Source organism: Netta rufina, assembly GCF_964035555.1.
Source record: "Netta rufina genome assembly, chromosome: Z".
NCBI lineage: Eukaryota > Metazoa > Chordata > Aves > Anseriformes > Anatidae > Netta > Netta rufina.
Window position 1 is genome coordinate 56,128,224 of NC_140126.1, and position 27,721 is coordinate 56,155,944.

The 27,721-nt window shown below is 35.6% G+C and overlaps 1 protein-coding gene across 2 annotated transcripts in view; it reads left to right on the forward strand.

The window, feature by feature from the left end:
* FER (FER tyrosine kinase) overlaps positions 1 to 27,721 on the forward strand; it is a 192,104-nt gene that overhangs the window by 117,593 nt on the left and 46,790 nt on the right. Inside the window, exons 14-17 of one of the 2 annotated variants that reach the window (XM_084305460.1) lie at positions 2,090 to 2,146; positions 4,918 to 5,033; positions 6,615 to 6,709; positions 23,922 to 24,045. In XM_084305460.1, the coding sequence (XP_084161586.1) occupies positions 2,090 to 2,146; positions 4,918 to 5,033; positions 6,615 to 6,709; positions 23,922 to 24,045 (392 nt within the window). Of the gene's footprint in view, positions 1 to 2,089; positions 2,147 to 4,917; positions 5,034 to 6,614; positions 6,710 to 7,686; positions 9,662 to 23,921; positions 24,046 to 27,721 lie in introns of those variants that run through there. The other variant, XM_084305461.1, reaches the window with a different exon arrangement.

Below are 27,721 nucleotides of genomic sequence, written 5' to 3' on the forward strand. Positions count from 1 at the left end.
GCATCCCTGGGAGGGACCCCATGGGGAGCAGGGGCAGGGAGGGACCGTGAGGGAGCGGTGGAGACGAAGTGTCAGGGACTGACCACAGCTTCCTTTTGCCTGTGGTGTTCAGGGGAAGGAGGTAGAATAGCATGGATGAAGGAAGGTGTTTTTATTTTTTGGGGGGGAAAACGGGGTTGTTTCTCACTGCTCTAGCTTGTTAGTAATAAATCTCATTAATTACTCTGTGCTGAGTCTTTTTTTGCCGTGACGATAATTGCTGAGTAATCTCCCTGTCCTTATCCCAGACTTCGAGCCCTTTTCATTGTATCTTCTTCCCCTTTCCCTTTGAGGAGGGGGAGTGAATGAGCAGTTGTGGCAGAGCGCAGCTGCCCACCTGAGTAAAACCACCACGCAGGGAAGAAACCTGAGGTTAGAAGAAACCTGAGATACTGAGTTCAACCCCACAACTAGGGCTGCATCAGCTATAATTTGGTTTCCTGGCACCATGCCCAGTTTGGTGTTGAATGTCTCTTCAGGTGAAGACTCCAAAATTTCTCTGGGCGATCTGTTCTAGTATTTCACCACCCTTACAGTAAAAACACATTTTCTCATGTTCCGAATGAATTTCCTGTTTCCTAATTTGTGACCATTGCTACTTCTCCTGTTAGCAGGAACCGCAGAGAAGGGTCTTGCTCCCTCTTCTTTCTTCCCTGCCATCAGATATTTTCACACTGATAACTACCTGTTTTGCACCAGGAGGTGTTAGGATCCCAGTAAGAAAGTCACTCAAACTCTTCAAGGTATCATTTAAAATACTGCCGATTAGAGCTAGCACTGTAGGGAAATAGCATAAACTTACATCCTGTTAGACTGGGAGAACTCCAGGTCTTGTAGTGTTTAGTTGGGCTTCCAACCCACGGGCAGCATGCTGGACAGGCCCTCTTCACAGAAGGCTTTCTCCTATTTCAGTCACTGGAGCTATTATGGGATTATTACTTTTTTTTACTAGTAAATAACTCTGTTCATCATTTCTGTTGTCAAACAGAAAATATGTCCCCATGAGAACTTCTTGGTGCACTGTTGGATAAAGGCAGGGCTGTGCAGGTGGTGTATAGCCAGTATACACCACCAGTACCAATAGCCAGTACCTGGTGGGAACTGTTATAATATGCTGGTTGAGTTGGCCAAGTTTATCCTGTGACAAAGGGATGTATGCAGCACAACACAGGCCTGAAGGCCATTCAGTACAAGCAGCACAGGCAGGGCACGCTGAGGTTAACATCAGTGATGATCCCTAATCCTGTGACATGCAGTGGTCTTCTGGGCAGGATCACAACAAATATTCCATAGTCCAGAAAACCTGATAATGTCATATATCGGGTATACTGTAAAGCCAGCATGGTTGCATTGGTTTTCTATGAGCTTTAATGAGAATTTATTTACACAGTTGGCATATGCCTGTTCAGATATATGCCTTCTTATTACTAATAAAGACTGCTTAGGATCATATCAGTAATAAGAGAAGTGGTAATAGTGTTTGTGAGGTGGTAAGTAGATGAGATACTAACAGAAATAAAATTGCTGGTCATCAACACTGAGTAGATACTATGACTAGCAATTGTTGTCTTTTCAGATATTTGGCTGTTATGTATCAAACTACCAAAGAAGAATTAAGACCTAACACTTAAGAGATACAAATATGTATCTTGTTAATAAGTAGAAGAATCAGTTGGTTTTTTACTTGCACTGAGGAAAGAAAATTTTTCTTTGATTCTGCAGTAAGTTACTTCGTATTCTAAAATGAAGCTTCACATTTGATCTTGACAGAGGTAAAAACACAGCACTAGATACTGTTTCCAGAGCTTTCATGAGAAAGTGCTTAGGGTTCTATCAGCTCACATACTTTGATGTGGTTACTCTGCAGTGTAATTCAATACTTTGTTGAATAGCAAGTTTTCTAAAACCTGTTTTAGAAACTCATAAATTTTTAACTGCCTGGTGTGTTTTTGATTGATCAGTCATTAGATCAATTTCTACTTGTTGAAATGCATCCTATAGAAAGTATACATTTGTAACGACTGAAAATTCTTTCCTTTTCTTGCCACAGGATAAGAAATGGGTTCTCAATCATGAAGATGTCACACTGGGAGAATTACTGGGCAAAGTAAGTAATCAAGTGAGCTAAATAACATTTTTTAAAGTGTATATTAGTCATTAAACCTATGTATTTCCTGATTGCCTTATCCTTTAAATTACTGCAATACTCAATCTTTATACCAATTTTTTTTTTTTACTTTACTACACAAGACAGTATTGTGCTTTAAATAAATTTAAATCAGGTGTACTGCTAAGTGTTACATTGTGTCTGTTGAAAAGTTTAGCATACATATTTTTCTTAGTTGGAAGGCTTTTAAGCTTACTATATGTGTGTAAAGTTAGTTTAAATTGTGAAGTCTTATGAAAAAAATGTACAAATATGAAAGGCATATAAATAAAATATTTGATATAAGATGATGATGTAGTCAATACTTGTTAAAACATATGTTCTTTATGCACCTGTATGTTTTTTTGACTTTTAAGTAGCTTCACAATAGTATATGTATAAATTAATTCTTATGGGGTATATCACACGTTCTGCTTAGGAGCTTCAAGTCTTTGAAATACTCAAGTAAGTCTAGTATCTTACATAAATTTTCAGCACTTTTGCACCTATCAAGAAAATTGCAAGTGACACTTTTGAATACCATGTTCCAAAAGATTTCCCCAAAACTGAAAAATAAGCTTGAATGAGAATCAGATAAATGTAAGCAACAGTTGTCCTATAAGTTTCTTACACACTAAAAGAACTGATAAACTTTTCAAGGAATGTGGAAATAAAATAAAAATAAGTAAATTCTGCTTCTTGGGAAAAAAGTCTTTTTGATAGCTTAAGATGACAAGGATTATTAGCTGCCTGTAGACAGAGCTGTGTTGCTTAAAATGCCATACAGGTACCATGACAGTTTCACATTCTTAAGCAGAAACATACCAAAGGCATAATAATAATAATAATAATAAAAGGATGTTTTTAATCTATTAACATAACTTTGTTTGAAAAAAAAAAAATTGAATTAGTTTTGATGAGTAAAGACAGCCGAAACAATCTGCAAATTGATTCATAACCTGAATTTACATTTATTGCATATTTTTGACAAAGCATTTTAACACTCAATAAAGACAACTCAGTCTTAAAAGTCATTATAATAAGTTATATTATTTAATAAATAAATACAGAATGAGAACTTTCTTGGGACACTATATAAATGTGTAATTCATCCTTTTCTGAAAATACAGAGTCAGACTAGGAAAGGCAAGAATGACAGGATCATTAGCTTCTATATAAGAAAATACTAAATAAACTGCAGCCATTGACCCTGAAAGTCAGAAATCTGTGAAATTCCAAAATCTTGATTGTCCTGGAGAACAAGACAAGGAAAATGATGAAAGCTTAATGCAAGCAAGGATGCAAACTGGCAAGGTAGAAAGAAGATTTGCTTCACCTCAGCAGTGAATAGTCCTTTTATTTACACAATATTAATTCTATAATACACACAAAATGAAAGTAACATATTATATTAAAAATCAAATTCTTCTAAACAATGCCAGATGAAAAGCATTTTCTAGACATCAGAGGTAGTGTTCTGTCCTTTAGAAGGGTCATAGATCCTATGCCATGCTTGCCAGGTGTTTCTTACTTATTAGTAAATAAAATAATACCTGAAGCCAGTGTTTAGGCACCTGAATTTCTTCCCTTGTCGATAGTAATGCATTAGCATTTTTCATCTATGAGTTTCTGCATCTCCCCTCTCCCCTCCCCTTTTTTTTTCTCTACTTTCTTTGGCAATACAGGATTCAAATGCATGGTATAAATATGTCTTTGTCACTGAGGAAAGAAAGCAGATTCCAGCAGATTTTTGCAGTTTGCTGAAGTTGTATGTAGCTCTGTGCACCAGGACACAGGAGGGGAAATTTATGAGATGCAGATTTAAAATGGGGTTATATTTATTCTTTGGAAAATGGAAAGCTTAACTAAAAGTATGAGGTCTTTGTGTGTCCCCAGTCCATCCTGGTTCTTTTCATTGACACCAGATTTCTATGACACCACAATATCTTCCTTCCTTTAATTTTTGTCCCCATTAATTTTCATTTTGTTTTTGATTAAGTAAAAAAACACATATAATGGATTTTTGTCTATGAAAGATAAAATAAAAATAACTTACACTGAGAACAAGTTGTTGACAACCTAAAAAATCTGATTATAAAAGAAGCTGATTTCAAAAGTCATGTCCAAATATGGGGTCTTAAGTATAGCAGTCTTGAGCTTAGGTTTTGAAAAAATGTAGATAGTGTAACAGTTTTTAGAGGGGTGTGACGCTTTTTTTTCAATGGTTTTAATTTGCAATCAAAATTTATACTCTGTGTTTTTATTTTTCTTACTTTGCTTATTTAGTTCCTTGAGAATGTATGTGTTTTGAAGTGTTTTTCTGTAGTTTCACAGATTGTCTTTTGGTCTTTTACAGACTGCAAGTTGAAAAATATTGAAAAATGCAATAGTTTGAAAATGAAAGAGGACAGGAGTAAGAATAAGAATAAGATTACTGATATCAGTGTCTATAGACTTAAGATATCACCAGGAGTTTTTACAAGAAGATTGTAATTACACAATTAATGTGTTTTTTTCTTTTTCTAGTAAGGTCAAATAGAACTCATATATCATATCCATAAAATAGGTGAACTCTGTCTATGTGAACTGAATTGTGCTAAGGGCATATACTAGAAGAAAATTTCATAAACGTATTTCAAAGTCCTGAACCAGTTACATTAGCTGTCTGCTTTATTTTTCTGGAGGTTCGTAAAGATTCTATTATTTAGAATTATTTTATTTTCTGATTTCAGGGTAATTTTGGTGAGGTATATAAGGGAACATTAAAGGATAAAACTCCTGTTGCTGTAAAAACTTGTAAAGAAGATCTTCCTCAGGAACTGAAAATAAAATTTCTTTCAGAAGCCAGGTGGGTTCTCTAAATGTAGTTGAAATATATACTTATACTGTGGGATTTTTTTTTTTTTTCATTTAAAGTTATTTTTTACTATAGAGGTTTACAAAATATGACCTTCACAAAAATTCAAAGGAACTACAGATAAACTTTTTCCTTTTTTTTTCCCTCCCTCAGTACTTTCCACAACTGTTGCCCTGGTAACTAAGCACAGGCATTTTATTAATGTGTGTATGCAGCAAGCATCCGCACTTGCTGAAACCACCTATGCAAGCTATGCCTATAAACCAGATTTTTGGTATTGTAAGTGCCTCCATTTAGAACTTTTTCTCATACATGCCATGAGAGTTTGAATAAGAAGACTGGAAGATACTATTAATTTAAAAGTGATTATACCAGTATAATGTATGATGGTATACGCAGACTAAGGGTACATGACTGATACAGATTGTCACATGTGACCGGGTAACAGTATAGACCTCATTTAGTAACGTCCTCTTTGTAAGAATTCACCCCAGTAGAGATATTTTACAGTTACAGCATATAACTGTATATTTATTTTTGAAACGGCAATCTAAGTATTCTGAATGTAGGCTGATTAGATGGCTACATGCACAGAGAGTTTCTAACACCTCAGGGTAGAGGGGCATGTTGTGATAATTTCATAATTGTTTAAATTAATTTGCTCTGTTGTGGCTATGAAGCCACTTCTACCCCTGAGCTAGTAAGATCAATATATATCTATTACTATATCCGTAGCATGTTTTTGAACCTCTCATAACTTGGCAGAGCAAAACTCTGAGATTTTTCATTTATAGAGCAGCCTACCTGCTCTATAACTGCTAGTGTTATGCTGGGGAAAAAAAATACATATTATTTTTTCACTAAATTTGTTTGTACCAGGTAGGTTAGTACTTCACTCTTGTTCCTAGGAAAAACAGAAAAGAGGGGGGGTGTTTTAAGTTATTAAATCATAGAATAATCACTTTAAAATTGTAAAGTCTCTCTAGAATTATTCCTAGCCCTTCATTTCACATATAAATCATAACATGCTGTTTTAGGCTGCAAATGTTCTTATTAAAGTATCACGTAAGAAAATGCAAATGTTGTTATTTAATTCCCAAAATTAAAATTGTTGTCTATATATTATTTTAAAACTTATTGTATCTATTAACCTCTTGGAGTAAAATTGAAATGAGTGTGCATTTGAGAAGTGCAGCATGAAAGATTAGAGATGTACTGTGCATCCTTTTTTGATGTACCTCTTTTTCTGGTCCACCACTGAAATGTTATTTAATTACAAGGGTTCTTGAGAACCTACAAACCTGTCAGGCTATTTTTCAGTTATGTAGACAAATGTGCCTTAAACAAATGGTAAATCTACAGTAAGAATAATTTAGTTCAATCTCGATCTTTTAGTAAGAAATAATGCCCTCAAACAGAAGGATGATGGATTTGTGACATCAATTTTTTTTTAATGATAACAGTAATGCCATGTTCCATTAAAATAACATTAAGGGTATAAGATATTTTCTTATTTAATTGGTTTGTACAATAAAGTTTATTAATATAGTAAACTTACTGTATGTTTTGCAGAATACTCAAACAGTATGATCATCCTAATATTGTAAAACTTATAGGAGTTTGCACACAACGACAACCTATTTATATTGTTATGGAACTTGTTCCAGGTAATTTTATTTTTCCTTTTTTCACAGCCTATGTTCATATGTACTGCTTCTATAATGTAAAATACATTGTTTTTTCTGTCTTTATTTGCATTCTTATGACTGGCCTAAAAAGTCACTTGCCTTATAAATCCTTGGAGATTTGCTTCTAGCATTTGCTTGCTTAGGAGTAGAACGAGCTCCATAAATCTGTTGTGAGTTTTTCTGTAGCCACTCAAGGCAACAGAATTTGCTACCAGATATCTCATGCATATCTTCATTTTTCTTTTGACAAGATATAACATAGTACTTCCTTTAAAAATAAATTAAAATTTAAAATGTAAAAATATACAGTGAATGTTACGATACTTGCATTTGAAGGAACTTCATGACTTGGTAAAGTTCAATTTAATAACTCAGATTTGGATGATATAAGAGATTTGTTAATATAAGAGGTTTTTCTTTGCAATATAATTGTTCAGTTTATGGATTGGTCTTGATTTATTTTGGGGATGTTTTGTTCAAGTTATTCACCAACGACTGAAGAGAATCTCAAATTGTTGGGTTGAAAAGTTGGCTTTTGGGCAATTATACCTCTCTGTTGATTCGTTCTGCTGGAAAATGTGGTGGCCTCTAGTACTGCTTTATATGCAACACTGTGTTTTATGTATCACTGAATTTGTCTTCAAAAGTATATTGTAGGGTGTTTTAAGAACCATTTCCTTCATAAACACTTAGATTGTTTATAACTTGAGCTCTGGATTTAGTACAAGAACATGAATTCAGTCTTTGACCTATTGGATTTTTATACCTTTATTCAATTTATTGTATTTGAGATTATATTAGATCATTTTATTTGTACACATGATTAACATTATTCAAATGGAGGCAAATAACAATGTTCTGGGTTTTAAGATGTACTTTGGTAATCAGCTTCTCCAGACATCTCTGCTGATAAATATAAATCCTGATCTTTTAACACCATCATCATTTTGTTTCAGGGTTTTCAAGAGTCTAGGACAAGTTGTTGAAATGTACTAATACCATTAGAGAAGGAATTAGAGTCTCTGATTCCCATGCCTAGTTTGCAGTCCAAGTCTATGCAGAAATTCTTCTGTCTCCTGGCTTTGAAACTGCAAGAAGATTCTTAATTTCCATCCTGTTCTGCTGGTCTGTAAGCCCTCTGGCTAGCTTCCACACCTGCCTGCCCTCAGAAATGCTGCACTGTCTTCAAGTCATCACACGTTCCCATATTCTTTTGAGGGCTAAAACTTGGCTACCATACCATCAGAGTGACTGAATAATCTCAAAGAGATATGGATGCCAACTCTGAAGAAGTTGGCAGAAGAAAGACAAAAAAAAAAAAAAAAAAAAAAGAATAAATTAGTTTAGAAAAGATATTCTGATGTTAATTTTCTGTTTTCTAATGGCAAGTTTGGGGTAACAAAAAATAAGAATTATTGTCAGTGCTTTGACTTGATATGTAAAGCTTTGAAGGACAGAACGCTGGTAGGCTTGTTAAATTGTGCTTAACGCCCACCTCTCTCGGTATCTGCTTTGTCTGCATTTTGTCTTAAACATGCTTTAAGGTGTTTAAGCTGTTTTTCTGGCATTCTTTTTAATAATTAAAAGTGGCATGTTTTAGGTTAGAATTGTATTCTGTAAATGTCTGGCTGAGAAGTCTGGTAATTCATAAATGTCAGACGATTTTTCTCCCTGAGGAGAAACATTAGAAACAGCTCCATTAAGCAGGGAATCTCCTCTGTGTTAATTTTCTTGTATTCTGTTTAATGTTTCCCCTTTTTCTATATCCCAAATACATATGTGCTGTATTCTTACTGTGTCTTTTGAGACTACTGTGGTGTGGCTTGGTAGCTGCTCAGTAGCAGCTAATTCTGGTTTCATTCAGATTTCAATTAAGTATCTTAATTTATTCAAGTATTAAAAAATTATTTTGAAACTTATGTAAAAAGATGTTACTCTATTAAAAATGTAAACTGAATTAAAAACTATGCATCCCTTCTCAGAAAGAGCAGTCAGGCATTGGAAGGGGTTCCCCAGGGAGATGGTGGAGTCACCATCCCTGGGGTGTTCAAGGGAAGGTTGAACGTGGTGCTTAGGGACAGGGTTTAGTGGGTGACATTGGTAGTAGGGGGATGGTTGGACCAGGTGATCCTGGAGGGCTTTTCCAACATTAATGAGTCTATGATTCTGTGAAATTGATAGAGTCCAGCTATCTGATGAAAGACATATATTTTCTGAAGAGTCAGAGAACATAACAAATATTTTAGACAATTGTAAAACATGTATGTTAATAAAATACTCACCCTGACCATCACAAGATTCCTTAGTGCACTTTAAACAACCTATATTGAGCAACATGCATTTTAATATAGGTGAAAAATATTGGAATATTTTTAAGAGTTGTGCTTTCCAGTATTCTGGATAAGCAGCTGGCACCAATCTAGAAGTAAAGAATCATAACAGTTTCCCTGAAATCAAAAGAGGATATTCTGTAAATGATTTCTTACTCCTTTAGACACACATACCACAGACGAAAATCTCAGTAGGTTGTGGTGGTTACCTACTGACAAGAAACCCCTGATCAGTATTCTGAAGAGCATTATTTGGGAGGTGTGTGCTTCTAGCTTGTGTAGAAAAGTATTTATTTATTATATAACTTAAACTTATTATTGCTTTCTACTAGCTGTTCTTCTAATTGATAAAAAAACTTGGACTGTTGAAACTGAGTCACTGCGACCTTTATATTTTTTCGTATAAGCATTTTATATATTTGTACAGAGATCTGTAGAAAAATTTTACTTTACAGGCCTAAATTATGCTAGGTAGCTGCTGTGAAAAAGCAATTTAGCAAAGCAGATGGTTTTAAAATGTTGACTTGTGATTGTATGATGGATAATTTGTAATAACATTTAAAACACAATTGCAAATAATTAATTTATACTTTCCTACCTAAATGACATTGAAATATTAACTGAAAAAAAAACAAAGAGCTGTCCAAATCAATTTAAAAGCACAATGCTGAAGTTGCTATGTGGCTTTTAGACTATCATGTAATAAAAACTAACCTAAATTTTACAGTAATATATTTTTTTCTGTGATTTTTTTAGTGGATAACTGAGAAAACTCTTATTAGGACATGATGTTTGCATTACAACATCACATTAATGGAGATCTTCTCTTAGAGATTTCTCATTGTTTGGTGGTTTTGACTCTTTCTCTGTGACTTTTGAATTATCAGATTGAACATATTAAGACTTATAAAGAAAATTTGAGGAGAGCAATCCTCACACATTGGTATGTTGTGTTCCTAATGGAAGCTAGATTTTCATTTTTCTTTTGTTGTGTGCATACCTTTGCTCATGTTTTTTGATTTCCTATTGCTAGCTTCTGCTCTTCACATTCCATTAGGGCTCTTGCTTTAGGATGTGCTTGGTCAATGCACATGTGCATGCCCAGCAAGTCCTCTGCACTTACACGTTAAGGCAGATGTGCTGGCTTCTAGACACAAAGACTCAATTAATCCCAGGTCCCTTGGCGTGTGTTGTCTTCACCCAGAGAAGCACATGGTATGGGATCCAGAATTTTTGTAGGCGTCTCTGCATAGTAAGCCACACAAATCTAATTTCTTGACAGTTTGCTGATCATCTGCATAGCACGTGCACAGTGAATGGGATACATGCAGCGTGAGACTGTTTTTTAACAGCAGGCAGATAAGGAGCCTTGATTTAAGACATCAAACTTTACCTAGAGACAATACAGTGAGCAAAGTTTGACCCTACTGATTCTGACTCAATTGAGGTTACCCCCAAAAAAACACAAACACAGTATTTTGAAAGCAAGTTTCTTCTTCTAAGTCTCCACTGTCCAAGGACAGATTTCAAATGCTGTGTTAGAACATAGCTAATGAGACCTCCATGTCTAAAAGTCATGTATTATTTTACAATACAGTGAAATAAATCTTACGGTAATTGTAATATCAGGCAATGAATTTTAAATTCTGCATTGAAGGAATGGAAATGAAGTAGATTGGCTCCAGGAAAAGGAGAGCACAACTCTCGAGTTGCTGCATACCACCGGAGTTTTCATACCTTTAAAAAATTGCGGTTAGAGTGACTACTGGACTCTTAGAACCTAGTAATATAAGAAACTGAAAGTCATACAGATTGCTAAAAGATATTTTCTTTGCAATGTTCTTTTTTTTTTTTTCTTTTTTTTCTTACAACTGGATAATGAAATGTCAGATAAGTAAGCTTAATAGGGTTTTATGCCAAGCTGGATTTTTTCTGATATTTTCTGAGCTAAAAATACAAATACTAAAGTATTAAATAATTTAATACAGTAATTTTGTAGTAATCTTCTGTGATTTATTTTAAGTGCTTTGTTTATCCTAAGAAAAAAAAAAGGTGAAGTAAAATGAGAGTTGCTAATGAATTACAGGAGAAGAAATCCCATATATCCAAACACTTGATGTTAATATTGAGCCTCAAGTTTGTACTTTCATATGTATTTGACTGAAGACTTCATCTAAATGAAAAGTAATGCTGTAAAGGTGGGATGCTGGTCTTATAATTGTTCAGGGAGAGTTGCTCCATATTTGAGACTCCACAAATACACTCGGTAGCCTTCATTGCAAGAATTTCCTAATGTAGATAAGGCTTCATCAGAAATGGTTTCCAATATGAGGAGCACCGGAATTTTATGTAAAAATGTGGTTTATGCTACTATATAAAATGCACATAAATTCTCTGAGATGCCACATCAATCTATAAAATTGAACATTTTAGTCCTATTTCACAGGTTAATTTATTCTTTTTTGTTTTCTCTGCATCTGTTTTCACAGTGGTTTTGGTTTTATTGTTTTTTTGTTGTGTTCTTTATCCTGCATTGTTGACCTTAAGACTACCGAAAGAGTAGTAATAATGAGGAGCTGCTTTGATATTCAGAAGAGGAAAAGAACAATTTGCCAGAGTCAGTGAAAGGCCACATAGGGCATAAGGAGTTTTTATAACAGCTCATTTTTAGCAAATTTACATGATGATCAGAGAGACTGCTTGGAATACTGCTGGTATTATCTGTAAACTGGCTGGAATCCAGACATACAACCTGAGACAAAGAAATCTAGGATTTTGCTGGGGTGTAAAAATGATTACCATGAAAACGATAAAGGAAATGATGAATGAAAATAATGAAGGGATTGAAAAATATGCTTCCTCTTCTTTCCTCATTTCCAAGTGAACCCAGCATCTTTTCATGGGAAAATACGTGAAAAGAAGAAACTAGAATACCTTTCCCTTTTACCTTTCTTTAGTATTATTATCCTGGTCCCAACTTTCCTCTTGCTCATCATAGGTCTTACGGTATTTTTGCATTGATAATAAGGGATTTCAATTCACCAGAACACTCAGCGTCACTTAACTCTGTTTTTGTTTGCTCTTGATATATCATGCAATCAAAATTGAATTGCAGGACTCCCTTTAAACTGTGAGCGTTTTTTCTCTTCCTATGTTTAGGGAAAAACCAAATCAAAATCAAATGTAATCTGTAAGATGCAAAAAACAATACCAGGCCACAGAATTCTTTCTTCTCTTGCTTTATGTTCATTTCAGTTGGCTTGTATTCTAGTTTGCCCTAAGAGAAGAATTTATTTTAGAGGTAGGAACTTTGCATGTTTGTGAATTGTGTGTTATACAGTGAGGGATTTGGAGATAGCTGTATAATCTTGTGGTACAGTTACCACTTCATGCAAATATTTCAAGAGTTTATCTCACAGAACCTTCAAAGGTTCAGCAAAGAGGGTCTGTGCAGGCTGTTAAGATAAGCACCATCATCACACCTGCACCATCTCTGTCTGGAAGGATATACTCAATTGACAGCAGATGCAAACATCTTTGTAAGTTCCAGCTGTTGATTCAAGGTGGTAGAAGGAAACTTGCAGTCACATTTTTCCTTTTAGCTGTTGTTCTGTTTAATCACCCGCTTATAGCTTGCATTCTGTTTCAAGCTTCTATATAAATATTTTTGTAATTGACAGAGTTAAAACTACATCCCCAGATATATTTTAAAGCTTTTTTTTTTTTTTTTTTTTTCCTCCCCCCCAAAGTCAGACATTCAAAAAAAGACAATTTAAGAATCTGGCTTGTCTGTTGAGTGTTAATTTAGCTTCTCATTGCATACATATTATGATACAGACTGTAATTACTTTTTAATTTCCTCTGTGCAGCAGATCCTAACCTCACAGAGTTCTGAACAATTTTGCAGGAGTTGTTTCTATTCTCCAAATCTGTCCTATAGCCGTAGGCCTCGTTTAATCTATTGTATCAGTGATCTGCTTTTAGTGTGTTGTGGGATTACTCTGCTTCCCCTCCTCCAGAGGGCATTTCTGGATGTTTTTCACTCTAGTACTAAGTGCATTGGAAACATTTCTCTGGGACACTAGCTTGCTTTCCTGATGCATCCAAAGAATTACTATCTGATAGCAGATACATGGTTCAGAAAAACTAACCCCACAACTTGATTGTATACAGAGCTTGTGTTCCTTGTTTTATTTAGGCTCATGCTTACTTGAATTGGAGTAGATCCACTGAACACTTGCAGCTAGAAAAAAGTTGAGATATAAAATCATTCAGTAGTCTGACAGTATGAGAAGCTTGTCTGAATTAGGCATTAACTTCAGGTTTCAACTGTGTTTGTTCAGCTTATATCTAGACATACATAACTAGCTCTCAAGGTGAAGTTCAGCAAGGTCATAACATCCATCTTTGCAACTGGGTAAGGTAACCTGTTCAGATCTGGACTGAATCATTTGGGATGCAAATTACGCATGCCATTGATGCAGAAACAATTCTGAGGTGACAGGTTTTATTAGCTCAGGTGCAGCGCTGCATGATTTCAGTGATGCTGGCTCCCAGGCACGTTCAGAAAGAGCAGAGCCATTTCTGTAATGCCTGTAACAGGATCTGATAAGCCATTACTAGCCCAAGCTTTGGGGTTACCTGTTCATGCTGTCCTGTCTGCAGTTGGCTGTGGTCCATCTTGGTTTACTCTCCTGAAATTAAGGTGACTGCATTACTATTTTCTGTATGTAACAGCACTTTTACTTCTAGGGGGCCTGTTAGGTCAGAGGCATTTGCAAATAAAACCCAGTGTTCTGCCTGGCCTAGCAGGCCTTTGTTGGAAATGAGGGCTATATGGCATAAAGTGGACAAATGCCTACAAATTCAGTCTAGCTGGTGCTGAGGTGAAGCTGATACAACCTAGTAAACTAACACGACTTCTGAGGAATTTCTCATATTTTCTGTATGTAGTGGTATTTTAGGGTATAGCACCAAATCACAGCCAACTCCAGGCATTCCTGTTGCTAGCTGCACTGAAGCTAACAGGCCAGTTCGGAACCAAAGCCTCAGTACTGAAACTGAGGTATATGTAATTTATTTGTTGATGTGGTGAATAATATTCCGATGACCTCAGCTGTTCTGCTAGCTGGACTGTCTAAATAAACTATCATCTTGAATGAATGAGGCCTGACTGTATCTAAGAGTAACCGGAGTACATGTACACTATAGCTTTCCTGAGGCTAAAGGTTAGCCCAGCTCTCTCTGATGTGCAGCTGATTACATTCATAGGACTGGAATGCTGATTGAGGCTGAAAATACTGCTAACTTCCATGTTATGTGACTCAGATGCTATGTTTTCTGCTTTGTATATTTTTTGTCCATTTTGTGTTTCTGGAAGCAGTGAGATCTGTATGGAGTTCATTCTATCTTTTTTTTTTTTTCCAATTGCTTCTGTGTAGGGACCTCTTAAATGTTTACTGTCTGGCTCATGGCTGTATTGTGCATCCTCAGTAGCAGCCTCTTGCCAGCAAATTTCAGATCTGTGTCCTATCTTGCAGTCACATCCCGAATCTTTACTCTGCAGTGTGTCAAAAATCAATACAACAGAAAAAATAGTTGGTCGAATTCTAGAGAAATCCGAATTGCAGATAAGGTGTGGATTTTTAACGGTGATAGTGACTGGCTTTTTTTCCCCCATTCAAGTCCTGTTTTTTTTCACTGGAAAAAACACTTCAGTCAAATAAGCTAGTTGGCTGAGTACCTAGCTGTTGTTAAGCTCATCTTTTGTCTACCCTGCAGATATTCTTCATGCAAATCTGACCTCTATCTCTTTTTCTTATTTCCCCCTCTCTCTTACTTTATCCTTTCCTCTTGCAATCAATTAAGCCTCTGGCTTGTTTTTATTTGTCTCCACTCCTCTGCAACCTGCCTTGCTTCTGCCTCTGCCACCTTCACTTTTGTTGGGCATGTCACTGTGAACCAGAACACACACACACACACACACATGCCCTCCTTTTCTCTGTGTCTGTCCAGCTTCACACTGTCCATCCAGCTCTCTTGCAACACACACATGCACACATGCAGACCCCATCTCTTCTGCTCCATTCTCCTTTTCTTAGCCTTGTACATTCGTATGTGGCTCTGCCTTCCTCCTACTTTCTGCATGGTTTCCAGCTGTATAGATACCAAGAGTACAGGGAGAACAGTCAAACATCTTTGCTGGGCAATTAAGTGGTGGTCATTAAAAATTCCTTTCAGCTCAGAGCTCATCTGTCTGATTAAATAAGACCAAAGTCCCACTATACAGTCATCTTTTATTGCAACATTTGAGACTAGAGTTTGATTTTTATCTTTTCAAGTATTTTAGGCTTTGATGATTCTCTATTTTACTTCAAGGCTGTACAAAAATAAATGAAAATTTCATCCATTTAACAAGTAGACAAGAGAAATAGACAATCTGTTTGAAATCTCAAGTCAACTAAACATAAAAATTCAGTGTTTTGATAGTTGCAAGAAATTCTCTCTGCATCTTGTCTTTTCAGTTTTGTTACTATTTCTTCACACTATTACTTTTTGTTTTACCTAAAAGGACTTTTAACTAAGAATGTTTATTATTTTAATGTATCTTCATTTAGAAAAAAAATGCCCCCTGTTTTTCTTTAAAAAAAAAAAAAAAAAGTTCTTCATGTATGTTCCATTTCTTGTGGTTTCTCACTGCTTTCTAATTTGGAATCCCTTTCAACGGTATTGCTTATTGTTTTGTAAGCATAGTCCAGTTACTGAGTGGAAGAGTTCCTGGGGGAAGATGGTTTTCCTTTTGGTTAGTTTCTGAAGCATGTTGCATCTACCTCCACTTGTAGTCCTGTATCCTTGTTGCCACAACACTGAACCGCAGTGTCCGGGTAGTCTGAGTAGGATTATTTCATGCAGCACAGGGGACAGGGAGTGCTGGCTATTAATACCTTGCTGTGATTTCTGGCTTCCTCTGAGGTGGTGATTTAGGGGATAAGGAGACCTTTCAGAATACGTGGTTACTGTGGCAGGGTCATCGGCTGCACGCTCTAGTTATTTGATCCACCTTAAATCAAAGGCAAGGTTTCTGGTCATTGTTAGTATTTTCCTCATTTTGAGAATATTACAGCAATAGTCCATCATCCTGTTAAATGGAAATCATGTGTCACAACCTTTTTTGTCATCTTCATTTTATCTGAGTGTGGATTTTGTATTAATGAATCATCTGCATTGTGGTCTCATCAGATCTTCTGCAGTGCGGTTCTGGTGGAGGCAACATCTTCATGTTTACCTCTGTATTGCTTCTTACAGTGTCCTTAGCTGTCAATGCATGCCATTCTTTTAACTCTTGATTTCTTCTTGCATTTTTGCTTTCACATACATGCATTTCCATTCATACTTCATTACTACCAATGTTAACGTTACTATTATAAAACTAGTACATGATTGCAGCAACTTTTATTTGGCTTACTTAACAGGAAAAATTAAGTTTTAACTGGATTTTGCAATGGTACTCTTCAGGCAGTTAAAAAAAAAACACTCAGGTTTATTTGAAATTTCTGTTAATTAGTTACATTAAAAAATAAAAAGGAGGTTTGGGTGAAAAAATTACAGACAAATGATCAATTAGTTGAAAAGTGAAAGTACACCATTTTAAGGAAAGAGCGTACTTCATGCCTGAACATATTCTTAATAGTTTGTCAAATTGCTGCTTAATTCCTTCAAAAACTGTTCTAGAATTCCCACAGATACGTTTAATATTTAAAATTCATAGTTTTAAATAACAGTGTTTAAGTGTGTTTTGTTGATAATGCACATGGACAATAAAGAAAGTGTGCATGTGTTGACTTTAGGTAGCCAGAAGACTGATGGTATGAATCCTCAAATTTATAAATGCAGGTGCACATAAAACATTTCAATAGTATAATTATAGCTTATAAAACGGTTATGAATATTGAGTCATGGAGCTCCTCTGTGTTCAGTGATGTGGCCAGAAGTACACTGTCTGTATGATTACCTCGTGTTCATCTGCAAAATATAAGTGGACTGTTTAAACAAACTGCTACTAAACAAGACTATTTAACAAAGGAAACTCTCCCGCTCTGTTAAACCTTACATGTAAATAAGAACATACAGAATTTAATAGTATTCATAATAGTTTCTTCTATGTTACTATATGCAAGAGTATTGCTTAAATTATTGTTTGTAACATTAGATCTATGTAATACCGTATCTAAGTATAATATATGTTCCTTATAACTAGATTTTGATATAAATGAGTAAAGTGGAAGATTTCCCAACATAATTTCAAAACTTTATTTTAATGATGTTCAGTATCAATATGGGCTATGAGAAGAATGCTGAGTGCCTAGAATCAAGTAAGTAGGTACCCTTTGGGGCACCAACTAAGGAAAATACTGAATTATGTACTCACAGTAAATCATAAATGCCACTGAACTCAGAGATTGCCACAGCTAAATATCTTATAAACAGATTTAACATATTTCATTGCTATTTATTGGGTTTTGGTTTCTTCTCATTGATCACAGATAAATGTTTTTTTCCTCTTTCAGAACTGCAACTTACTTTTGCATGCCCTCTTAACTGAACTGTTATATTGCCATAAAATACCACGTAAACTACAGCATAAAGTTTTTGCTATAAGGTATGGCCAACTGCAGGAGATGTTGATATGTGGCATTTTCACTCTCTTAAAATTTCTGCATATAATGAGAAATGTTTCACATTCACACATGAAGGGCTGTTTCTGAGGAATCCAATTACCTAGCAGGCTGCCCTAGCATCATCATAATGCTTCCTGCTTATGTACTACATATTGTCATTTACTTAATAAAATAATTCTGTCATATTAGGCAGACACTCCAGTCCTGTTATTTATTCCCCTATAAACCCCAAACTGATAGTTGATTTCTGCTTGGTGGTAATGCTGTAATGGTCTAATTATATCAGTAGCACTTAGAGTAGTTGGAGCAGACCTCATTTCATGGTCGTGTTGTATGCCATTAACTGGAATAACAGGTAACTGTGTAGAATACAATGGAAATTATGCATGTAGGAGAAAGCATTGCTTACCATTATGTAGCCATCTAGTTTTGTTTCAGTTGTTTGATAGTCTAATTGGTCTGTTAATTTCATTTTTGTCAACAGTTATTATATTGGAGATTATGTTCTGACAGTATGTGCTGCACATAGTGAATTAGGGTATTTTATATTAAAATTTGTTTTAAGAAGTGCATAAAGATATTACATAGCTACACTGCATAAAGATATTACATAGCTACACTGAAGGGTTTGTAGTGAAATCCTCTTTGCTCAGCTTTGAAGGTATTTGTGGGGATGTTTGCCTGTGAAGATGAGTAGCTGGAACGTTGGTCACAGTGGACTGTACAATTCAGAACTTACTAGTTGGTTAAGGGACAGACAGTGGTGTAACAATGATGAGGATAATCAGATTCAACCTAAAACAACATAATACATCTTGTACAGGATGAAGTGCATATCACTTTCTATTGTGTCTGCAGCTAACAGCACTTTCAAATGAACAGAGTATGTAAAAGACAATTTCATCACCTCTTTTCAAGGGCAGATACCAGAAAACTGAACTAGTAACAAAAACATACCCTTCCTGTTGTGACTGTAGACAGATCGGGATAATTTTATTAAAAGTGGGTTTTGGTGATAGGCATAAAATATACTGTATACAGCTTGAGGTATACTATGCTGATTTTGTTCAAAACTCTACAGATTCATACAGAACATGCCAGACATTGAAGATGAGCAAGTCTTAATCACTTGCTGATAGTATAAATATACATTCATACCATGGGAAGTTACAGGCTCGTACTCTGCCCTTTAACACATTCTGATACAAGAAATTGAGCAGCTTTCAGTTCTGTTCAAACATTAAAATTCAGATCTTAGTCTGATTGCCTGAGTGTTTTAGAATTGAGTTTATAACCTGTGTTATTGCTAAACTTTGGAATGGAGATGGTTAACTTTTTAACCTTGTTGTCACTTGTTACTTGATGAAGTTCTTACTGTTGATTGTGGAGAGTGATAACTCCTCTCTACAAGGGATTTGTATGAATTTTGAGGAGAAATGATCTTTAAAATAATCGTTTCACATATTTAATCTTACATCTCCCGTGTTTTGATTATGTTTTGATTATATTTTTGCCACTGTTTCTTTTTTTTTTTTTTTTCCCTGTGCTGTGGCCATTTGATCTGAACCTCAGTTAAGTTGAGTTTACATTCTTTTCTTGTTGGACAAAGAGAGTTTTGGTTTAAGTAGTCTCTGTGTCCCATGTGTCAAATCAAGAAAGATAAATTGTTTCTTAACGTTATTCTTCTGTAAAGAAAAAATTTGATATATTAATGTCCAGGCTTTACAGTGATGTTGAAGGAAAAGCCTCTTTGTGGCAGAGCTGCTGTTTTATCCTTGGTATTTCACGGGAGCTTGGGGTTGTTCATGAAAGGGAATTCTGTGTCAAAGCTAGGATCTCACATTAAGGATGTGAGATAGAGCATCCTGAGGCTTGTCAGCTGGATCCACTTCAGGAGGATGAGTTACAAGGCATGTCTTTGCTTCCCTTCTCTTTATTGGTCCCCCAGCATGGGGGAAGAGGCTTGCAAGGCAGTTACTGCTTTAATGGGCTGGAGCCTGGTCCTTACAGGTCCCTGAGGGCTCTGTGTCTCATGTGAACAAAATTCAAACATCCTCCAGCATGTGGAGGATGTGCACTCATGTGATGGGAATGCAGAAAAGATTGGGAATACATCATGTCCTGCCATTTCATGGGATGTTCTTGCGTGTCTGGATGCACATGCAGGCTATGCAAGCCAAACTTTGGCACTTGATTTGTTGCACATTCTGTCATACAATAAATATTTTTGCTGAGATGCCCTGGCAAACAAGCATTTTGAGCCCTCACAGCAGGAATTAGTAAGAAGAAGAAGAAAAAGAGGTAGTAAAAATCACTATAAATTAAGTAATTACTTGTCTTAAAAGAACACTTGTGACTAGAATCAGTAGTAGTTGTCTTTTCAATGCAGACTTTTAGTCAGTCATCTTTCATACTGAATGCTCTGTTAACTATTATGCAGCTAATTTATACAGAAATTTTCAATTACAATGTGATAAGTTTGATTGGAGAGTTTTATTCCATAGGATGTTACGTCTTTTTTTAAAATGACTTTAATTGGTTGATTTGTTGTTATTCAAGTTCTGTTGAGAGTTGTGTATCTGGAAGAATGCTTACTTCTCTACTTTTGCCCATGATTCTTTCTATGCCTCTATATCTTTGTTCTCTTTACCTGTGAATTTTCAGGTGCCAAAGAAGGTCAAAAAAAAAAAAACAAACAAAAACCCAAACATAAAAGAATGGAAATTCCCCAAATCATTGGCATGTACCAGAGCATATATAATCTTGCATCTTGGTGGATTCTGTTTCTATCTGCAAGCCTGTTAGGACTGAGGAATAACTAATCGTTTTTGTTTTCACCAGTATTTAACAATGTTAATATTTATTTTCAAGGAAGGGAGTTTAGCAATAGCAGTTTTGCTTGGAAAAAGAATTCTACTCCTGCTGTAAAGATTTTAACCTCACTTCTTTGATTACTTACAATTAATATTCAGACTCACATTGATGTTGTTATAGCACTTATAGCACATATAAATAGACGTTTCTTATTTAGGACTTGTTTCTTCATTTTCAGTATGGCTGTGTGCAAAGGCATCTTTTCTTTTAGTATATCGAACTGAGCTTATCTGTATTTTCAGTTCTTCCTGCAGCAAGATGTTGGAAATTCTCAGTTTTCAGAATAGGAATATTGTATGATTGAGGGTAATTGTTTTTAGGATGGCCTTGTGTACTTTTTCTGTAAGGATCCTTGATGTACTGTTCTCATTGAAGTAATGCCACAAGTTGTCAAGACTGGAAAAATTTCACATTCATAAAGGCATATAATCATGCTTGCTAATTAAAAATGATTCCTATGTACAGAGCAGTGACTACTCAGTATATAAACAAAATAATTTTCATCAGCTCTGAAGGTAATATTGCTTGTTTGTATGTGTTTGGTGTTCAGGGAGCTGAAGGAAATTGCTTAAAAATGATTTTAGCTGTCTCCTATAACCAGAATATTTCTGTGTGCACATGCAAGAAATGACAGATGCTTCAATAGAGTTTTTATCTTTGCTATCTCTGGCAATATCTACTTTTTGCTAGCTAGCAGACTATGTCAGTAACCTCTAAGATTAAAGGAAGGGTGATTGTTGCTCACTTCAGTTTGCAGTAGTATTCTATTCTTTTAAGATTTCATTAGAATTTAAAATTCAGTATTCTAAGGTGGATCCTTGCAGACTGTGGAGGTGTAATATATGCAATGATCTTTTTTATAAAACAGAGGTCATTTGAAATTGGTTAAAGACAATTGACTCTAAAGAGTCAAGGGCATCCAGTCAGCTATTTGCTTTCCATCTGTGGATTATCCAGCCTCTGAGAAAGGGACGCTGTGGGCTCCATGTGTGCCAGCAGCTCTGTTGGTGCTCTCAGGATGCAATATTTGCTTGCTCACATGAGGTGTGCTTTTTAGTCCAACATGAGCAGTGTAAAAAGTATTGCTCACCTTTGCTATCATCCTTGTGCATTAACAAAGTGTTCAGGCAATCCAATTTTAAATACTTAGATAACCCACAGTTTAGGACTATGTGAACTGTATGAACCTTTTATTACTCTTGCAAATTTATAATAGACATGATTTAAACAGATGGAGTTTAGCTGTTCCATGCGTTCTTTTTTTACAATTGCCCAAAATTTGTCACTGAAGAAAGCATGTATCAGGTAGCATTATTCACATGTTTAATCGGAATTGGGGTAGTAAGAAAATGGAAGGCCAGTAACTAGAGGTGTACCCCAGGGGAACACCTTCATTAATGAGCTGGATGATGGGGCAGAGCGCACCCTCAGCACTCTTGCAGGTGACACAAAGGTGGGAGGAGTGGTGGACACCCTCTGAACACCAGGAACACTGCTTTGCTGTGCGGGTGACCGCGCAGTGGCACAGGCTGCCCAGAGGCAGTGGGGTCTCCTCCCTGGGGATTTCCAAAAGCCCCCTGAACATGGTGCTGGGCACCCTGCTCTGGGTGGCCCAGCCTGAGCAGGGGGCTTGGACCAGGTGACCTCCAGGGGTCCCTGCCAGCCACAACCACTCTGAGTTTCTGTGAAAATAGTGTTTTCAGCTTTCCTATAGTGTTACTGTGTTCACAAGCAAAGCAGAAGCAGTGTTTTCTATCTGTAGTTTATCAGGTGTTAGTTTTCTGGGAGTTATCATTAAGACAACCTGCATCATCTTCAGATCCTTCTTACTAAAAGAAAGCTGATCCCAGGGCAAATGAGTAAGTGAAGCGTATTGCACTTGATAGTCAAGGTACTAAGTCATTTTATTGTTGCTGCAAGTTAATATTTGAAAGGCCGCAGAATCACAGAATCTCTAGAATCATTTAGGCTGGAAAAGACCTCTAAGATCATCTAGTCCCACCTTTTGGAGTTAGGCTTCGTAACAGTAGACTCCTTTCTTTAACAGTCTCTTATTTCCTACCGTATGAAATATAAATGGCTTCCAAAGAAAATTCCATGTGAAACTTTTTAATATAAGTCTTTTTACATTCATTGCTAAGAAAGGCAGTTTATGAAATTGTGTCACAGTGCATTACTTGCAGGAGGGAATTGCTGTAGTCAGTTCAGTCCAATGTGAATGAGGACTAGAGCACCAGCCAGCTACACATTAGCAAATAAATACTGTGACATGTACGGCTCCACTATGATTTTTAGGCTTTGTCTGGAACAATGAAGTATATTTTGGAATAAATCTCTAATAGAAATACGTCAATCTGAGCATGACTTTTTAGTGTTTATATAATGCCTCCACTACTTACCTTTCTCTTAAATCAGGTTTTCAGTAACTTTTTCTTGCAAATACAGCTTCCCTTTCAGGAGTCCTTCCTGCTCAATCCTTCTCCTCCCCAGACAAGACAGCAAATAACATCCTCAAAAATGGTAGACAAAGTCACAGTAATATTAGTTTGCCTTTAATTGCCAGCAACAAATAGGCAGTTAACATTGCCCAAGAAATAAAACACTTTGTTATCACTTCAGTGGTTTTGGAGTAGCTTGAGAAACATCACTGCAGATAATCAATTTAAAATTGATTAGGACATTAGGAAAAATGTCTTTACCGTTAAGGTAGTCAAACACTGGAGCAGGCTTCCTAGAGAGGTGGTCGATGACCCATGCCTGTCAGTGTTCAAGAGGCATTTGGACAATGTCCTCGTCAATATGCTTTTTGGTTAGCCCTGAAGTGGTCAGACAGTTGAACTTCATCATCTTTCTAGGTGCCTTACAATTGAACTAGTCTCTCCTCTGCTCTTCATTAATTTCTTGTACCTAACAAGAATCAATCATTCTATTACCAGTTTGTAAAGTCTGACAGCAATCATTCTGTGATTTGAGAACTATATTTATCACAAATGATCAATTGTTTTTGTCAACAAAATGTAATAGATGTCTATATTTAACATTACACTGGTAAAGATTTTGAGTATAACAAAAACACAGCTTTTGTTTGTTGTGCGGTGTACAGTTTTCACTCCTAAATGCTTTGTACTTAAGGGAAATAAGGAAAACTGCATCCTGGCAGGTGAATTCGTCCCTTTTCTTAGGCTAGCCTCAAACTGATGGATTGAGGAAAAGAGCTGAAAGCTGTATTTTGTTTGGTCTCATTATAGTAATAAGAGGTAAATGTGAGTATTCTATCTGTCAAGTCTCACCATCTGTTTTTTTTTCTAGGAGGTGATTTCCTGTCCTTTTTAAGAAAAAAGAAGGATGAACTGAAAACGAAACAGTTAGTGAAATTTTCATTAGATGCTGCTTCTGGTATGGCATATCTCGAATCTAAAAACTGCATACACAGGTAAGGAAAGTATTTTTTCCTCACTATTGTAATTTTGATAATTTGGAATACTGGCAGATGTGGTCTTAATAGCAGAAATGATCCCTACAATTAGAAAAAAGGCTACAGTTTCTCTGAATGGAGGTTATTGCTTGTCTAATTCAAAGCTGTTTTGTTCATTTAGGCAAAAATAAGTGCTACGTTATTCGGTTTGTATGGTTTAGAGCTCTGAATACAGATGGAGAGTGATTTTTCACAACATGAGGAGCATAATTCGTATGGTAACACTGAATCATGGCAAAAAGAAATCTACGGAGCTTATATCCTCTCTGAAATGTACAGATATTTGCCAGACAACACAGAAGTTAAGGTATATTTACAGTGAGTTTCAGAAAAATCCACTGATATATCGTATGTTAAATGGATTAAAACTGGAGTTCTGGATATCAAATTATTATCCGTTACCCAGAATGCTTTCTCCAAAATGTGGAAGATGCTATTCTGATACTTTATTTCTTCTGGTAGCTTTCCTCTTCATATATATATATATACACATGTATATATATATTTTTTATTTTTTCCAAATTTGGCTCTGCCCTGGAACTGCTTATTCTCAGTGTGTATCAAACAGGATATGTAAGTGTACATAGTCTTCACCTGTTTTTCTCTCAAAATATCACAGTATATCCCTGCTACAGTGCTATACCTGAAATACAAGACATAAAAATGATGGTAGACCACTTTGTAGGGTACAAAGAACAAATTTTCATTTGTAATATTGTTAATTTCCACTTTGCTTTGTATAACATTTGTAGATAAACTCTGTGCCACTTAACATACATCGTATTTAGCACAATTCTAATGAATGCTATTATTGGAGATGCAAATGGTGTTTCTCTCTGGTGTTTTGATTTATCTTAAAAAACATTCCACCAACCACAGCAAGCTCAAAACCTGTTCACAAAATTTTACAGTGTTTTTGTGTCATTTTTCTATTTTTCACTCTTCTGGGGGCTTGACTTGACCTAAGCAAGCTTAAACAGAATATTAATCTTTTTCAGTTCCTATTTCCCTTCTTTTCTATCCTTGATGTTATTTGTTTTTAAGGTGTGTTTACAAAGATAGTAACTACGAATTCAGAAAATACATTTCAGAGAGCACATACATGTAGAAATGTCTTGCCATATGAAGGTTTCCTTGTGATAAGTTTAGAAAGCTGAATACAGGTGTTGAGAATCTAAAATCAGGAAACAGCTGTATTCTAATCTGTTTTGCCTGTGCCTTAAACTTGCATACATTCTAGGTTACACATACTATTGTACATGCTAGCAAAAGGTAAATTTCCCATTCCCTTTTTAACCTTCAAAATCTTCACAGAAATTGATTATTGTTATCACAGATTATAATGGAAGATTATTGAAGAGAACTACCACTTTCCTTAAAGGCAGAAACAAAATTTTCAGTAGTAAACTTCTCCTGTAAAAACTAAGGTTTCAAAATGCAGCCAAGGAGGCAAATAAACTCTTCAGAAACATTGTTTACTTTATGAAATGCTTAGGGTAATAAATCAGAATATGCTTATCCATTGTTACTTTACAAGTCATATTTTCAGGGATCTTCAAGACCTTATTCAGTATTATGTGGTTGGCCATAATACATGCTTGCTCTATTTATGTTTGGGATTTGATAGATAAATATAATGGAAAAATTCTGAATCAGGACAACAACCAAGTTTAGTAATTTTAGTTGTAAGAAGCACCTCTGTGGTTTGTGTTTGTTTTTGGTTTTGTTTTGTTTTGTTTTTTGCTCTTTTCATGTCTGTTTGGGGAGTTTGAGCATTTGTCTAAGATTTCTGAGCACCCTGAGGGCTGGTTGGAGATGTATTTGTCAAAAATCCTGTCTGCCACAGAAGCACAGGACAACAGTTACTTGCTGGATGCTCATGGTCTATTGCACACTGGTGGACGCAACGCTCTGGAGCTCAGTAGCAGATACACTAAATAAGGGAGCAACAAGCTAGCAGGTAGAAGTCCCACTGCATACACAGTGCTTCATAAGCAAGCTCCTAGGTGTACAGGGCTCAGAACCCCACTGGAGTTTCAATCCCTTCATCAGTTGCAGTGAAGGTGCAACTATGTGATAGCATCATCTGTAAGAGGAATATGGGAACCCTTGTTCCCTCCTCTTTGGGTCAGGTAACACCCAAAGGGTCTGTTCATGGGTAAATTTTATACTGAGATCTTGTAGATTAGAATGGAGCAATTTATAGTAGGAAGAAGATGTAGCATTATGAAAAAGGAATACGAGTTTTTTTAAGCAGCAATAAACTTGTTCTCTTTTGTTGGAAATGTCATTAACTAAAAGTGGTTCTCAAGTTAAAAAGAAAAAAGAAAATTAAGTAGGGACAAAATGGAATATGCAGCACAATATTTTTTATTTTGATTAAAAGTCAGAAGGCTGTGATTATTGTTACTTAAGAAGAATCTTAAATAAGGTATCATTAGAAATGCTTTCTATTATGTAGGTTGCAGAAAAGTGAAATTGTTTTCCTTCCATGCTGTTGATTTTCCACAATATTCTACTTGTTGTTTTAAACATTTGCTCAGAACTCTTACTTGTTTTTTTTTAGTAATGTAGGTGACCATTATTTAGTGTCGTGTTCATTTGACTTACTGTTAATGTGTGTGAAACTAAAGATGGCTCAGCAGCTTATTAAATGACTTTTAATGCCACTTTTCAGATATAGCCTGTCCATCTATACTTAGCCTGTGTATTTTAAATTTATGTCTAAATCTGTACTGGCTTTCTGAAATTACTATCCGAGTCACGCTTTGGCTTAGTCTTTCAGTAATTGGGCCAGTGCAACAACTAATCTGCCCTTTGATTTTTATTTTTATGTGTGCTGTGGTGTTTCAGTAAGTGCAGGTATAAAGTTTAAATTTGTCAGACTTCAAATGCATAATGCCTGTGAGGGATTATTTGATCTGCATTTTCATCTCCTCTAGAGTCCAGAAATCACTTGTTCTTTGCTCTCTCTTTGTTCTGATTAAAAAGCAGAAATGAGTGGGCTTATATTAAAAAAAAAAAAAAAAAAAAAAAAAAAAGCATGAAAAGATTTTATTAAAAGAAATAAAAGAATGGTTGAACATACATAGAAGAATGCAGTTATTTCATCTCCATTTAATTAAAATGAGTTTAAAGAATTGTTTCCTGTTTTTCATTTTTACTTCATGCTATTGTTTAGATAGTTCAATTTTTTTCTGTTAATTAGAAACACAAGATTAGGATGGAGATGTGATAACTTCAGTTGGTTCAATAAGCATTTATGAGTGATCTTCTTTTCCAGAATTTGATTTGCATGTGTTGAATGAATTTGTCCTTAATTTATTTTTAGTTTCCATACCTATCCCGTGCAGCTACCTTGTTAGATAATTTGAACATACTTGTTTATTTCATTATCCTTCCCCTTACAACCATCATTTCTTAATGAAAATAATTCAAATTACGGTAAAACTCAATTTGAAAAATATTTTAATACCAAGAAAAGCAATTATGTTTTGGATTTCCTCAGTTTTATCGTTTGATAGTGCAACCCTTCAAAATCAGAAAGACAGGTCTAGAAAATATTATTTCTGTGTGGAAAGCAGTCTTGTAGCTTTATCTTCAAGTAATACATATGTGATTCTAATTCAAGCTA